Source organism: Boleophthalmus pectinirostris, unplaced genomic scaffold, assembly GCF_026225935.1.
Source record: "Boleophthalmus pectinirostris isolate CB_2022bp ecotype Guang Dong unplaced genomic scaffold, ASM2622593v1 HiC_scaffold_12, whole genome shotgun sequence".
Lineage (NCBI taxonomy): Eukaryota > Metazoa > Chordata > Actinopteri > Gobiiformes > Gobiidae > Boleophthalmus > Boleophthalmus pectinirostris.
Genome location: NW_026571018.1, coordinates 7,335,499 through 7,351,137, shown reverse-complemented (window position 1 = coordinate 7,351,137; position 15,639 = coordinate 7,335,499). Strand labels below are relative to the sequence as shown.

The window sequence follows — 15,639 nt, the reverse complement described above, 5'->3', positions numbered from 1 at the left end:
ACTCGACAGACCTGTGTTTACATTTACTGAATTGCCTATACTGTAAATCCTGCCTTGGTTCAGCTAGGTGGCGCTGTTGTTAAATACACAAATATACCAATTAATAAAATCTGGCATCAGAGCCCCCTCATCTGGTCACACATGCTTTTATTTTAGTCTAAGTTTTGGCCAAAAAGTTACATATTTGGCTTTAAATAATACGTTGCAGAGGGAGTACAAACCGTTACAGGGCAGTGGTCTGTATCAACTCTGCTTTATTTATAACAACACCAGTGGAAGGAGCACGAGTTCACATGAAAAAAAAAAGAAAAAAAAAAAACTTTGGGGAGGAGTGAAAGAGAAGAGGCAGAAAGCGCAGTAGACACACACCAGCTGACCCTGCAGACGCGCAGACAAGAGGAACCAGCCGAGTGAACTGAACACACGAATGGACTACCGGAGGGGAGACACCACCAGTCCACCGGAAAACGTGACAAGAGGAAGAGCTGGTTGACAAAACAAGAGATTTGGTGCCCTTGGAAGTACTTTCAGCTGTGCAGTTCGCTGGTTCCTGTTCTGAAGAGGAAGAGAAGTTATGTAAACAAACTGCAACAGGTACAGAGGCTTTGTGACATTTGCAGAACAGAACTATTTTTAATTAACCAGCCTGTTATGATCATTTCTAAATCAACTTTTAATAACTTATAGCTGTACAATAGTTTTTGGTGAGTAGTTTTTCTTCATGTAAGTGTTATTTTATTGTATAACGAAGATCTGACAACTCCAAAGACTCATTATAGATAATTAACTAACAATTAAGACGTTTTATTGTACTATTTTCTTAACAATATTGCACATTCAGAGTTATTGTGTCAGTACTATGAATTAGTTTCAAGAGAAAATTTATTGTCTATGGTTCCTTTATCCAAAATATCATGATTCACTTTATGTATTTATTTATTTTTATCATGACAGGTCTAAAAAGTTTTGCAGAAGAGTTGCGAAGATACAGGCAAACAATTGCTGAGATAATGGACACCCTTGCCGGATGCTGAAGCAGAAAACGGAAGATTGCCTAAACGTTTTGGCAAAACTATCAAGAGGAAGAAAGTGAGCACAAAGGAAGAGTAAAAGAGGATGTGTCTGTTGAAGGGGTGAGGGCGGTTGCGGTGGTTGTGGTGCACAGCGTGCCAGGGGCGGGGTCCGAAAAGAGGCAGAGCGAGAGAGAGCTGACAAAAAAGAAGGTGTGAACTGTTGAGGTTTTGAATCGGAAATTGATTTGTTTCAAGAGTTAAGCAGCTGAGAAGATACAGAGAGACAGTGAAACAAAGAAGAGTGGAGAGAGTGGACACCCTTGCCGGACGCTGAAACAGAAAACTTGACAGAGGAGTAGCTGGCATAAACATTTTGGCGGAATTGGCAAGAGGAAGAAAGTGAGCACATAGGATGAGTAAAAGAGGATGTGTCTGTTGAAGGACTGAGGGAAGTCAGGACGCACAGCTTGCCAGGGGTGGGGTTCAAAACAGGCAAAGCTGGCATGGTGCTGAAACAGAAATCTTGACCAAAGACACACATTTTTGGTAGAATTTGCAAGAGGAAGAAAGTGAACACATAGGAAGAGTAAAAGAGGATGTGTCTGTTGAAGGAGTGAGGACGTACGAGCTTAAAACAAGCACAAAACAAACAGAGAAAGAGCTGGGATGGTGCTGACGAAGAAGGTGGACGCTGTTAAGGCACTGAAGGATGTCTAAGGGCCAGGGACAGCTGGAGTCGGCGGAGGGGCCCCAGTGCACGGGGGCAGTAGGGCTACAGACGCTGCTGGATCTGCTCGTGGGGGTCTACCAGGAGTTCTGCACATCGCCGTTCGCAAGGGAGAAGTACGTGTCCGGGTTTCTGCAATGGGGTGAGTGCCAATGGATTTAGTTAAATGTCAGATATAACATGAATTCACAACCACAGACTGTATATATAAATGGACACTGGTTCCAAAAAAGAAGTTCGCATGAGGGCTCTTTCAGCTCGCGTTGACTTACACTAGAATATTGTCGCCCGTCTGCTGCAGCGAGCCTCATCATTTTGGTCTTAAAATGTTCATATCAATGACTCTGGTGTTTTTATTTTGCTATTTTGTCGATTAAAAAGTCCTATTCATGATATAGAGCAGGGGTCTCCAAACTTTTCCCTCCAGTGAGCTACTTTTACAAAATGAAAATGCCAAAGAGCTCTTTAGTTTAGCTGCCACAAGAAATGTAATAAATTTAAGAGCCACGGCCTTAGATGGAGCACAGTTAGATGTTTATATTTTCACTACGTGCACAGCATTAGTCATCAAACATGACACATTTACAATGGTAAGTTTTACTTCTTCAGCTCGGAACGTGTAAATCAAAAATCCCTTGGCAAGCTGCTTCTTGGGAGGAGGTGGAGATCTTCTGGCAGCTCCAAAGCCACAGGTTGGAGACCCCTGATATAGAAGCTTTATTTGAGTTGAGTGGAACACTATCGGTGACGTCAGTTCATGTTCTCATTAGGCTTAGACTTAGACAAACTTTATCGATCCACAAGGGAAATTATTTGGACAGCTCACACATCACAATATATTATAATAACAAAGATTAAAAATATAGCAAAGTAATAAACATAGTAAGAGACGTGTCAACAAGTAAAAATGCACAAGTAAAAATAAAATCTAGAAAGTAATATTAAAATGTATCTCAGCTATATTGAAGAGGTTGTAAGGAGAAAACAGTGATGATATGATGATTGACAGGACATAGGGTTATTAGTTGTATGGAGTATGGTATGAATGTAGTCTATACAATGTAGACTACGTTTACACTGAAACGAAACACCGTATCACCGCGTTGGAAACGATTTGCGTCCAGATACATCATTTCTGTGTCCGCAAGCCTTCCCTATCCACACAGCTTTGAGTATATTTGTTTACGTTTTACAGAAACTAAACTTAAAATCACATGACTAATTTGCATAAACTGAGCACTCAAAAAACAGCTCGATATTGTGCGCTGATGCGGTTCAGCTTCTGTCGGACTAAAGGACACGACTCAGTGGAATATGAGTGTTCTTTCTGTGACAGAGGGGTGTTCTGCTGATGGTGAGTCTGTTCTGTGTTTCTATCGCGTTGGAAATGGTTCATGTTAAACTTTTCAGAGATTATACGTCTGGAGGTCACACACACAGACCGTATATATGAATGGACATATATTCTAGTCTCTTAGCCTTTTGGCGGTGAATTACTTCACGGCGCATAGACCTACATCAGTGTATCAGTGTTTTCAGACGTCCACACAGTGCTGGATCAGATCAGTACTCAGATGAATTCATGGGAGCTGGCGGCACCAGATCGTTCGTTTTCCATCGGATTAGTGTGGACGAACACTGCATCCACAACGGAAACAACTCGAATACGTACAAGTGTGGACGGGGCCATAGTTTATATAAGTTGCGATCACGTTCTAAGATTTAAGGATGTCATAATTTCAGATGCAGGGCAGGGGCAGAGGATATTTTCTGAAGGAAATATCCAGACCTGTGATCCACAAATGCATAACTTTATCGTTCAGTGTTTCTCAAGAAAAGAAGACTATAAAAAGCCCCCAAAAGCCTTGTATTTATTTATTTTTTGCCTCTATAGCCTATAATTAACCTGAACAAAAAACTGGTAAACTGTAGTATCGTCTTAAACATACAGAAGCAACTATATTTGATTTGTATTTTTTGTTTTGTTTTATTTAATCAGCAGAGCCATAAAGTCACACTTATTCTCCATATATTATATTAAAATTATTCAAACAGGGATCACTTGTGCCACCATAGTCTAAGTATAAGCCTGTGGGAAATACTGTATCACTATTTGTTAGACACTTGTCATATTAATCCTATGGCTTAAAGTTCTTTCAGCTGACAACAATCACATTTCAGGGGTTGAATTATTTTTGCGGAGCCCATCCTTAACAAATAATGTCAATGATGCACTTGTGAATGCTGTGGTGTAGTTATTTATATCTAACATGTGCAACCAGCCATCTCTGTACATAACTATAACAATATAAAATAATAATAATTGAAAAAAAAACAAAAAAAACTACTTAACTTTATATAATGACATTTGCAAGAATTATTTATTATTACATTCCCTCCATTTTTTAATCTATACTGAACTCAAAATTGTGGCCATACCGGCTTGTAAAAGCCTGATCCCTTCAGATCTCAGAAGCTAAGCAGGGCCAGGCCTGGTTTGTACTTGGATGGGAGACACTGGGAAAAGCAGGTACCACAGGGGGGCGCCAGTTGCAAAAACTGTTGTTGTGTCCTTAGGCAAGACACTTCACCCACATTGCCTAGTACGAAAGTGGTGTGCGCGTGAGTGATGGTGGTGGTCGGAGGGACTGATGGCGCCAATTGGCATGGCAGCCGTGCTTCTGGCAGTCTGCCCCAGGGCAGCTGTAGCTCCAATAGTAGCTTACCATCACCAGGGATAGAGTGAATGAATAATGCTCTGTAAAGTGTCTTTGTGACAAAAATATCTGTGAAAAGCGCTATATAATAAAGACTTACTTCCTTACAAAATTCCAGCATGGCACACCTCAAATGTCATTATTACTCTTCTTCAAACCTATAGTGGGAAATATTTACAGGAGAGGGTCTGCCACCTGCTGTTTCCATGGAGATGTTCTTACTTAGTCTGAAATGTTTCACAGTATGACATTAAACCTTTCTATCATCATAGACACCAAACCAGTCCAAGTTACAAGTTAGATCTGAGGAGTGGCAACCTCATTAGAATGCTTGTTTTTCTAGTAATTTCTAAGCTATAAAATCACCTGTAATTGAATAAATGCAGTGTAGAGCTTGTTAAATGTCATACTATGGAACCTTCAGAGCAGACCTATGACATTTAGATGTATTTATTTATTTCACAGACAGTCATATTTAACATATTTAGCATACATAGAATGAAAAGGTGTAGGCTGAAACTTGAGCTTTTTATGTCTACCCTTTATTTCTTAATCAGAGCATCATTTTGACACCAGTTGATATTCATAAATACAGCAAGAGGAAACAAAGCAAAGTTCTGCACAAACTAAGTCTCATATTTCATGTATCTACCCAGAGTTAAACATTTAAACTTCTATAAAATGGAAGAGAGTGGTGCACAATTTTAGGTTCTCTGTACAGTTGTTCCAGAGGTCCACTCTTTAACAGATTTACAAAATTTCATAATGTTTGCTCTGATTTTCTGTTTGATAAACACGGCCGTACCTCTGAACTCATATCGACTATTTCGGGTTTTGAACATATTCTGTAATGATTTTGACAAGAGATTGTTGTTTACTTTGAACATGATTGTCAAAATGTAAAGGTCGACTAAATCGTAAAAGTTCAGAGTTTGAAGGTTTATAAATAATGCATTGGTTGGTTCATTATAAGTTGATAATGTTATTGCTCTTATTGCCTTTTTTGTGAGGTAAAGATTGGATTTGTATTAGTCTTATTTGCCTTTTTTTGTGAGGTAAAGGTTGGATTTGTATTAGTCTTATTTGCCTTTTTTTGTGAGGTAAAGATTGGATTTGTATTAGTCTTATTTGCCTTTTTTGTGTAAAGGTTGGATTTGTATTAGTCGTATAAGTATTGCCACAAATCTCAATACAGTAGGTTATGTAGGGCATTACCAGCGAGTTGTATATAATAAAAAAAAACAGTTTTTATGTAGGATATAGCTATATTTTTATATGACTGTGATTACATTTCCATCGAAAAACAAAAAGGTGACGGACCCCCAACCAAAAAGTTAGTACACCTTTAATGAATTGTGCTTTAAAATAACAGATTACAGATATTTACAATTGTATATCCAAATACTCACACACAGAAGGTCAGTTAATGAGTAACTAAGTATGAAATAATTATGATGAACTATATTAAGTACAGGCCAATTATTTGCAAGTTAAGTGCTAATTAAGATATTAGTGAAGAGGTTATTAAGCCTGAATCATTCTTAATAGTACACTATTCTTAAAAAATATTTGTTTGATGTGAATTCTTATTAGGGCTTTTATAAAGAGTTGCTCAGTTCTCCTTCGAATCTTTCTGTCAACTCATTGTTCCTGATAAGTGGCAGTGCTTTAGATAACACTGGTTACCTAGCAACCTCTGTTTTGCCTTTTAGACTTGACGCTTTAGTTAATTCAGTGTTCATTAACTCGACTGTCATGGGCCCAGTTAAAGATGAACGTATAAAGTGAAACGCCAAGGTCCATATTACGCTATTTTCTGATCTATCCTATGTTATAATGTTGTTTCCTCATCAAAAACAGACCCAGAGTTGTGTTTTGTTTCATTCACACATGTTTAACGCACAAATCCTGCATATTTAGGCTGACTTCTCTCAAACAGAAAACATCTATTCCACTTTGTGATGCCGTGTGGTAATACAGGAAGTGCTCCACTGTGTTTTTAAACTCCATACACCAGGAGTCTCCAACCTTTTTCTTTCTGTGAGCTACTTTTTGTATAACGAAAACGGCAGAGAGCTACTGTTTTTAGCGGTTGACAGAAATTTTGTAAATATAAGAGCCATGGGAAGATGAAGATGAGGTACAGTTAGATATCTGTAAAACATAACCCATTATCCAGTTATCAGTGCACAAAACTAGGCACCAAATTGTACATTTAGAAAGGAAATATGCATTTAATCAATCAAATCTGAGTTATTCAGAACAATATATATAATTCAGAAATTCCTGGGCGAGCTACTTGGGAGGTTGGAGGTTGGAGACCCCTGGCTTACACCTTCATTAGAATCATTTGGATACTTTTAGCCCTTGAACTGCCAATCTCTAGTGAACAAAAGGCAGTGGTGGTTCTATAATTTTTCTGAAACAGGGGCCATTAGGGGGCCACATGTTACATTCAGGATAAACAAGCACACAGATGATTAATTCAGTACAGTGCAAATACATTTGGACAGTCATCCAGTACCTTTTCTCAAACACAAATAAAACATTATGACGCAGTAATGTATGGAATCCAACTCCGTGAATAGTAACGTTCAAGTACTTCAAGCATAGACTGTAAAAAAAAAAAAAAAACAGAGGTCTGTTTCTTCTCCCGTTAAGTTGTACTGATGCAATAAGTCTACTGCCGCTAAGAGTTTGGGGTTGGAATTGCATCATTGATCACTGAATTCTCTGGTTGTTCTTCTCGTTCGTTGATTGACAGAACAGAGACACTTCAGGAGGCAATCAGTTTAGAGGTGGGGCCAGGAGCCACGGGGGCCCTGGAACGGCCTAGACAAAAGACAAAACTGAGCATTTTGAGATTTGGACTAATAATCTAGGTTTACGATTCTTTTTTTTTTTTTCAGTTTTCGATTTTGTGTTTAAATGAATGAATGAACAGCTGTTTCCCATTTATGTGACTTAAACAGAGATGCCGGATTGAACCAGGAATGAACCGGAACTAAACCAGGACTGAACTGATCTCAGTCCCTGTCTCAGTCGCTGTCTCAGTCCCGGTCTCAGTCCTGGTCTGGTCCCATCTGGTCCTGGTCTCAGTCCCCTTTTCAGTCCTGGTCCTGTTCCCGGTCTCAGTCCTAGTCTCAGTTCTGGTCTGGTCCCGGTCTCAGTCCTGATCTCAGTCCTGGTCTCAGTCTGATCTCAGTCCTGATCTCAGTCCTGGTGTCAATCCTGGTCTCACTCCTGGTCCTGGTCCTGGTGTGATCCCGGTCTCAGTCTTGGTTTAGACCTGGTTTAGTCCTGGTTTAGGCTGGCATCGCAGTTTTAGCCACGGAAACGGGAAACGACCATTATCTGTTTTTTCCATTTTTAATTTAAACACAAAATCAAAAACTGAAAAAAAAAAAAAAAAACCCTAATCATAATCTGTTTTTTTTGTTGTTGTTGTTTTTTTGGAGACGCTGCTTAAAATCAGATCTGTCTCGTAACTTGGCCTAGTTTGTCTCCACAGAAGAATATTTTATACCAGGCAAAGCAATATGATCACTGTGAAGACAAGCAGACACCAGAAAAGTTCCACAGTGCCCCTTTAAGTGAGCGCTCACCACATATATTAACCAACTGAATATATTCTGGCATTGTACGTGAACAAAAAGGAGCAAGTGCATATCTTTATTTTGAATCAGCGTAGTTATAAATATTCTCGGTGCACTTTTGGAATGCTTCTATTTTAGGCCGGTGAAACGTTCCATTCCTTAGTGCATGTGCATGTTTAAATGAGCTCTGACGTGAGCTCTGTTTGGATTAAGACTGGATGAGACGGCAGGTATTCACACGGCACAGTAAGGCTAAAACCATGTGTCATAAGCCACAGATGCCCCATGAGTGTCTTACATTAGAGCAGTGTGTCACAACCAGGAGTTCAGGGACAGCGTGGGGGATGTGAGACTTGCCAGGGGGAGTGTTTTTCAAAGTGTTTTTGAGCTATAAACATCTCCATGGTGAAAGAATGCATGTTTTCCAAAGCATTTTTCTAACAAGTGGCTGAGCGGAGTAAGGTTCTAGGTCCGGTCCCCAGGTCTTTCTGTGCAGAGTTTGCATGTTCTGCGTGTATCTGAGTGGGTTTGCTTTGTGTACTAGCCTGATTCATCTTCCGGTTTCACTTCGTAGAAACCGTCTGACCTCGCAGCATTAGGATTTGTTCGCTCAATGGTAGGCAGGTACTTTTTTTATTTAACCAACATACATACAACATACGTCACATCCAAATAGTAGCGACTGGTGTATTAAGCTTTTCCCAAATCCCATAGGAAGAAGGACAATAACGTCTTTCCCCTTGATAAAATTCACCAAACATTCTCTTTGTTCCGGCATTAAATCCTCGAATCGCTGCCAACACAGAATATATGGCTCTTCGCTGATTGGCTGGTGCCCGAACTCGCACTTACCGGGTTTTTGTGAACCGTCTATTGTATTCTGATTCCTGACCTAGTCGCTGGAGAGAAATGAAATTAAGCAGAGGTACACCATCAACTCAAGATATGCACAATAAGTAAAGTCCACCAGCTGAACCAAACGTAGCTCCTAATTCCTCAGTGGACTTTGCAATTTCCAATTCCGATATCAGTGGACTTGTTTCTCTTATAAAGTAAAAATTTTAGATGAATATTGCGATTTAAAATGTCCCAAATAGAACAGAATGATCCACGGGTGTCACAGATTATAACTATGAGCAGACACAAGCACAAAATGTCTTCTTTAAAGGGCCCATATGACGCTATTTTCTGATCTATGTTATTGTTTTATTCACACATTTTTAACCCACAAACCCTGCATATTTAGGTGGAGTTCTTCGCTCAAATAAAAAAACACCCTGTTCCACCTTGTGATGTCATGTAGTAATGCAAGAAATGCTCCATTGTTGTTTTTTTTTTTTGTTTGTTTATTTTTTTTTTTACTCCATACACCTTCACTAGAATCATTGGGATGATTTCAGGGAGATAAAAGGTAGCTGTTAACTTGAAAACTATAGCTTCATAACATCACAATAGTGTTGTAGTACTCAAGTCTGGCCTCGAGACCGTCTTTTTGTGGTCTTGGTCTTATCTCAGACTCGACCACATTTTGGACTCGGTCTTGTCTCAGTCTTTAAGGAGCTTGGACTCAGTCTTGCCTCGGTCTTGAAGGCGCTTGGACTTGGTCTTGTCTTGGTCTCGAGGTCTGACACTCGACAAGTGATAAAATGGAGGTAGATTTATAAAAACACTGATATATATGTGCCAAAATAACTCTAAAATACAAATAAATGTTGAAAATGACAAAGATGATCTCAATTTGGTCTCGATGTCTCGGTCTTGTCTCTTTCTCGACCCTCAGAGGTCTTGGTCTTGTCTTGGTCTCGGGACCCTGTGGTCTCGGACGGGTCTTTGTCTTAATTAGTGTGGTCTTGAGAACAACTCTACATCACAAGTTGGAACAAAGCATTTTAAGACAGTTTTTTAGAAAAATAAACCAGAATTGTTCAAACATGAGTGAATGAAACAAAACCTGAGTATGTTTTTGAGGAGGTAACAACATTCTAACATGGCTCAAAGCTCACAAGAGTCCATTTTACATAATATAGGACCTTTAAATAAAAAATTAGCTCATTCAGAATACTTCAAATTGCAAACATGACAAAATAAGTACGCACAAGTATTTTTCATGGTCATATATCTTGCTCACTGTTGACTGTAAGCTTTGTAGATGTGGGCCATCGATCTTTCCATAGCAGTGTGATGCATTAGTGTATATTTACAGCCAGAGAACAGGTGACAGTCGTGGGATTACTGATCTTTTAACACTGCTTTAAATGGACCTCTATGCTATCCATGTGTAATAGTATTCAGACTGAACACCAGCAAGGTCCCTGTGCCCCCTGTGACCCCAGAGACTCTGAACAGCAGCAAAGTCATGGAAGCTAACACACTGAACTGCTGACCACACAAGGAGAGCCACCGCCATGGCTCTCAGTGCAATGTTTACGCTTTTACCCACTTTAAAGGTCCTATATTACGCAAAACTGACTCTGGTGAACTTGTAGCCATGTTAGAATATCGTTACCTTCTCAAAAAAAAAAAAACTGGAGTTGTGTTTTATTTCATTCACACATGTTTCTGTAATCTTTTATTGTTAGTTTGTCTACATCTCCAAAGGTCAAAAGGTAGGGGTAGTGGTAGTAGCAGCTCCTTTTACCTTTTGTTCAGTAGAAATTGGCAATTCCTGGTCTGAAATAATCAAAAATAATTCTTCTGAAGGTGTAAAGAGTTTAAAACATACTGGAGCACTTCCTGTATTATCACATGACATCACAAGGTGGAACAGAGTGTATTTAGTTTGAGAGAAGAACTCAGCCTAAATATGCAGGGTTTGTGTGTTAAACATGTGTGAGTGAAACAAAACAAAACTCCAGGTTTGTTTGTGATGCAGAAACTACATACATATAATAGTGTTGTGGTCAAGATCGCTCTAATCGAGACCAAGACCGGTCCAAGACCACAGAATCCTGAGACCAGGACAAGACAAAGACCTCTGAGGATCAAGACCGAGACAAAACCAAGACTTTTAAAGGTTGAGACAGAGACAAGACCAACACCATGACCCATCAAGACCAAATCCAGACCATCTTTGTAATTTTCAACATTTATTTGTATTTTATAGTTATTTTGACACAAATATACTACTGTCAAACGTTTTAGAACACCCTAGTTTTTCCAGTTATTTATTGCAAGTTCAACGAAGAGCTCCAAATGGTACTAAAGTAAGAACTGAACAGCCAGAGGTTTAAAACAAAAAAAGATAAAAGATAAAACTCAAGTCCAAGCTCTGTCAAAACTACCTCAGGAAAAAACAACAAGATGGTGAAGCTTGAAAACATGGAGTGTCCAGCACAGTGTCCAGACTTAAACCCCGTCGAGCTGGTTTGGGATGAACTGGACAGAAGAGTGAAAACCAAGAACCTGCAAAAGCCACACATTTATGGGAACTTCTGCAACAGACTTGGGAAGAACTTTCTGACGAATATTTGATTTCTGTTGTAAAAAAAAACGAGCCACGAGTGTGTTCAGCTGTTATATCTGCCAAAGGTGGACACTTTCATGAATCAAAAGTTTAGAATACGTTTTGGTCAACAGTAAACAGTAAAAAACTAGAAAATGTGTGGTGTTCTAAAACTTTTTGACTAGTAGCGTATATATCACTGTTTTTATAAATCTTCACACAAGCCGCGCTCTGGGGACGTGTGTGTTTGTGATGTGCCGTGCAGTGTCTGTGGACTCCAGACGACCACACAAAGCTGCAGTGAGAAGCAGGTACAAGTTTATTGCAACAACAGCAGCCGTAATGAAATATGATTGCACTTGTCGAGCGTCAGGCCTCGAGCCCGAGACAAGACTGAGTCCAAATGCCATCGAGTCTGAGATGAGACCAAGACCATAAAAAGACCAGTCTCGAGATCAAGACTGGTCTTGAGTAGACTTTAATATGAGTTTTAATTTAACGCAAGTCACTCTTCAAATATCTCTAAAGCATCAATCAGCTTTTAGTTAGTCACTCGCCTTTTTTGTTGAAAATCAAACACCTAAAAAAAAACATGAACACTCCTATTGATCACAGGCTCCTGAAATGTGTTGTTTAAATCCATTTTTATTGAGTTTTCAGAACTGTTTTAAAACTTTTTTGACAGTGTTTTCTATTGTGTGCACTGTGACACCATGGTAACTTCTACAGATATAGACATAGAGACACATGTAGAACCCCCCTGCAAAGTATTAATACTGTGTGCATTTGCTGTGGTGTGGACTGTCTCTGCATTTGTCTCTCACACCTGCCTCTGTACTGCTGCGACATCGCACTGGCATGAGATCTGACTCGTAAATAAAGTCTATCAGCAAACGTTAGCTGTCGGCGACTCAATTATGGCAGTTTGACGATTACATGTTCAGAAAAAAATGTCCGTCTACTGTCAAATGATGTGAAAGAAAGTCTAAATGTCACTACAAAGTTTTTAGAAGACACTTTCTCTACGCAAACACAACTTAACACATCAAAATGACAAAAAGACAGTTCTCCCCGTTTACTGTGTGCACCATCATTTTCGCTGTGACGTAAATCCAACCAACTCAGTCTGGACCGAACTAGCCCGAGTTTGTGTTTCGGACCGCCGATTTCACTGGCCATTTCATTGCACTTTCTGGAGGTGGAGTTTGGTTTTCCTTGAGTCCTGAACACAACAGAATGCAGCATTAGAATCAAAATTTCAACCCTGGAATTGTCGATCTCTACTGAACAACAAGTAAACTGTAGCTGCAAACTTATAAACTACTGCTTGATGACATCACAAGGTGCATTTTGAGATTTGGAGATGTAGACACACTAATAAACCTCGATTACTCAAACGTATGAATGAAACAAAACACAACTCTATAGCATCCTAATTATTCCTCGCAATGAGTTTATAAGCACTGTTCAGAGCGGAGTTTGCAGTAAACCTAACAACAACGAGCATGCTAACCATGCTCCTCCTGATTATCAGACAACTTTAGCAGAATTATTTTGACCTTAAGAGACACATTTTGCTCAAATACATGAAAGAAATCGGGTGCAGAGTTTTCAGACTACCTTAAAACTATTTTGACAGTGTTTTCTATTGTGTGCACTGTGACACTATGGTAACTTCTGCACATTCATAAACATAGAGATATATGGACCCAGTCAAGCAGAAGTAAACAGCAAGGCCAAAAATTCAAGTTCATGCATCTGATATAAAAATGTATTCAACAGATACATATGTACTCTAGTTTATGAAACTGTTTGCCTTTTTTCTTTAAAGTTTTTTAAACAAACCATGTATGAAACATGGAACAAAAATTATTTCCCAAATTTCAAAGACCTGCAAATCATGTAAATAAATGGATGTATTTCATCATATCTTGTGTTATTCCATGAACTGTTGATGAAGGTACATGATTAAAAAAAAAAAAAAAAGTATTTAAAATGATAAAAATTTGCTTGGAAGGACTGACATATTTTATAGAAAAAGTTTCCTTTCATTTTGAAGTAATATTAAAGTATTCGGAAGAAAAAAGCGACAAATTATGTAAAATCCTGCACCTTCTACTTGTTTGCACAATCTTCCCTCCGTTACTTTTCCCTCCGTTACCATGACCTTTCTTAATAAAAAATCTCATGACTCAAAAAGTAAGAGGTTTTTCAATCTAATCTTGTACCATATGGTAGAAAACTATATGAAGCAAATATTCAAACCAGTTTGTTAAGGATATGTAAGTGAGAACCAAGAGTTATCACTGTTTGGATTTATTGCCCAAAAAGTGCTGCATATTTCATTCCCTCCGTTACTGACATGAGTTTTTAAATTTTTTGTCAACAACTTGAAAGAATATCACAGGTTTAACTTGACCCTGTTGGAGTGTAACTCTTTCCTACATTCTGATACTTTACTTATTTCAATAGTCCCTCTAGTTTCTGAATAAGAGACATTTGAATGTAAAAAATCTGCCCCTGTTTCCCTCCGTTACCACTTGACCGGACTCACATGTACAACACCCCTGCAAAGTATTAATACTGTGTGCATTTGCTGTGGTTTGTACTGTCTGTTTTTGTCTCTCACACCTGCCTCTCTACTGTTGCAACATCGCACTGGCATGAGATCTGACTCGTAATGATTAGTCCAATATACTGTATTTACTCACGCTGACATTGACTTACAAGAATGCTATTTTAAGAGCAAGATGACCCACTCTAGTGCTTTTTGTGGACCGATCAAAAAGCTTGAGAACTTCTTTGGTAATGCAAACACTGTTGAATAGATAACAAAAATGTAAATAACTGTTTTAAGGGCCTGTACCTGATGTTTTTCCCATGTATTTGCCCCAGAATAGATATTATAAAAGCTTTTGCGATCCAAATAAGTCTGCATTTAATTATAAAGAGTTTGGACAGTTATCATTCTCGTTGTTGTTAACTTTAAGATGACAGCAAAACTTTAAAACTAGTGGATAATTATGCTCAGAATGCATTAAGTAAGTGAGGAATAACTTTGGTATAATGTTGTTTCTTCATCATAAACATACCTAGAGTTGTGTTTTTGTTGTTTGCGTATTTAAATCGAGGTCTTTTCTCAAACAAAACACAACTCTGGGTATGTTTTTTAGGAAGTAACAACATTCTAAACACAGAGTCAAATTTGCATCATATAGTTCTGTTTTTCACGTTTGTAAGACAATAAAAATCTGGTCTTTCGTCAGCGCCTTTAATGTGGAAAACCAAACTGACCTTTTCATCAGTGCTACATCTCAGAGTTATTGCTTGTGGGATGAATATTTCCCCGAACTCACAAAAACAGTCTAAAATAAAATGAGATATTAAGGTTATACAGTTCAATTAGGATTAAAACCTGAAATAAATAAATAAAATCACTGCATTGCATTAAAAATACAGTATGTAACTTTGCGGAGGTGGCATAAAAATATATCGTATCATTTAATGTGATGATACAGCATTAATATCATGGGCTGCTGTATTGATATATCACCAAGAGTATTTTTTTGGTATATTTTACTCAATTATTTTTTTTACAGTGCTACAGTTTTGTTGCTTGTTTAGTGGAAGGAAACTCATTTGACATTTTCACTGTTTTGAGGGTTAAAATGTTTGTGTTTCATATTATCTTTGCACAAGAAGTAGTTTAACAAAGACTTTTAGTATCGCAGCCATGATTTAGCCATTATCTTTGATTGAACCATATCAAATCGATCTGAAATATATCATATCGTATCGTGTTGAGATATGTATTGTATCATGACCTATGTATCGAGGTCTTTATCATATTGGCAACTTCTTAATGATACCCAGCTCTAGTTAAAAAACAAACTTTTTTTTTTATTTTATTTATTTTTTTTAATTAAAGACAGCAGAACATAACATTCAAAAAAACAAAACAAATATCAACGTTTAACAATTGCAATATTCAACATAAAAACAAAAACATAAAGCAACAACCACAACACCACAACAAATACAAAAAAGCCCCCCCGTTTTACCCCAACCACCCACACCAACACAAAGTCAAAACAATATAAATGTGATAGTGCAACATAAATACACCGCTAGGCTCCCGAACATC

At 38.3% G+C, this 15,639-nt stretch overlaps 1 protein-coding gene across 3 annotated transcripts in view; it reads left to right on the top strand.

Annotated features, from left to right (window-relative positions):
* Positions 1-225: 225 nt before the first annotated feature.
* Positions 226-15,639, top strand: part of LOC110159485 (myotonin-protein kinase) — a 54,305-nt gene continuing 38,891 nt past the window's right edge. The window contains exons 1-2 of one of the 3 annotated variants that reach the window (XM_055148779.1): positions 226-594; positions 955-1,882. In XM_055148779.1, coding sequence (XP_055004754.1) covers positions 1,723-1,882 — 160 coding nt within the window. In that variant the 5' untranslated portion in view covers positions 226-594; positions 955-1,722. Of the gene's footprint in view, positions 705-954; positions 1,883-15,639 lie in introns of all 3 variants that reach the window. The other 2 variants (XM_020924040.2, XM_055148778.1) reach the window with 2 other exon arrangements.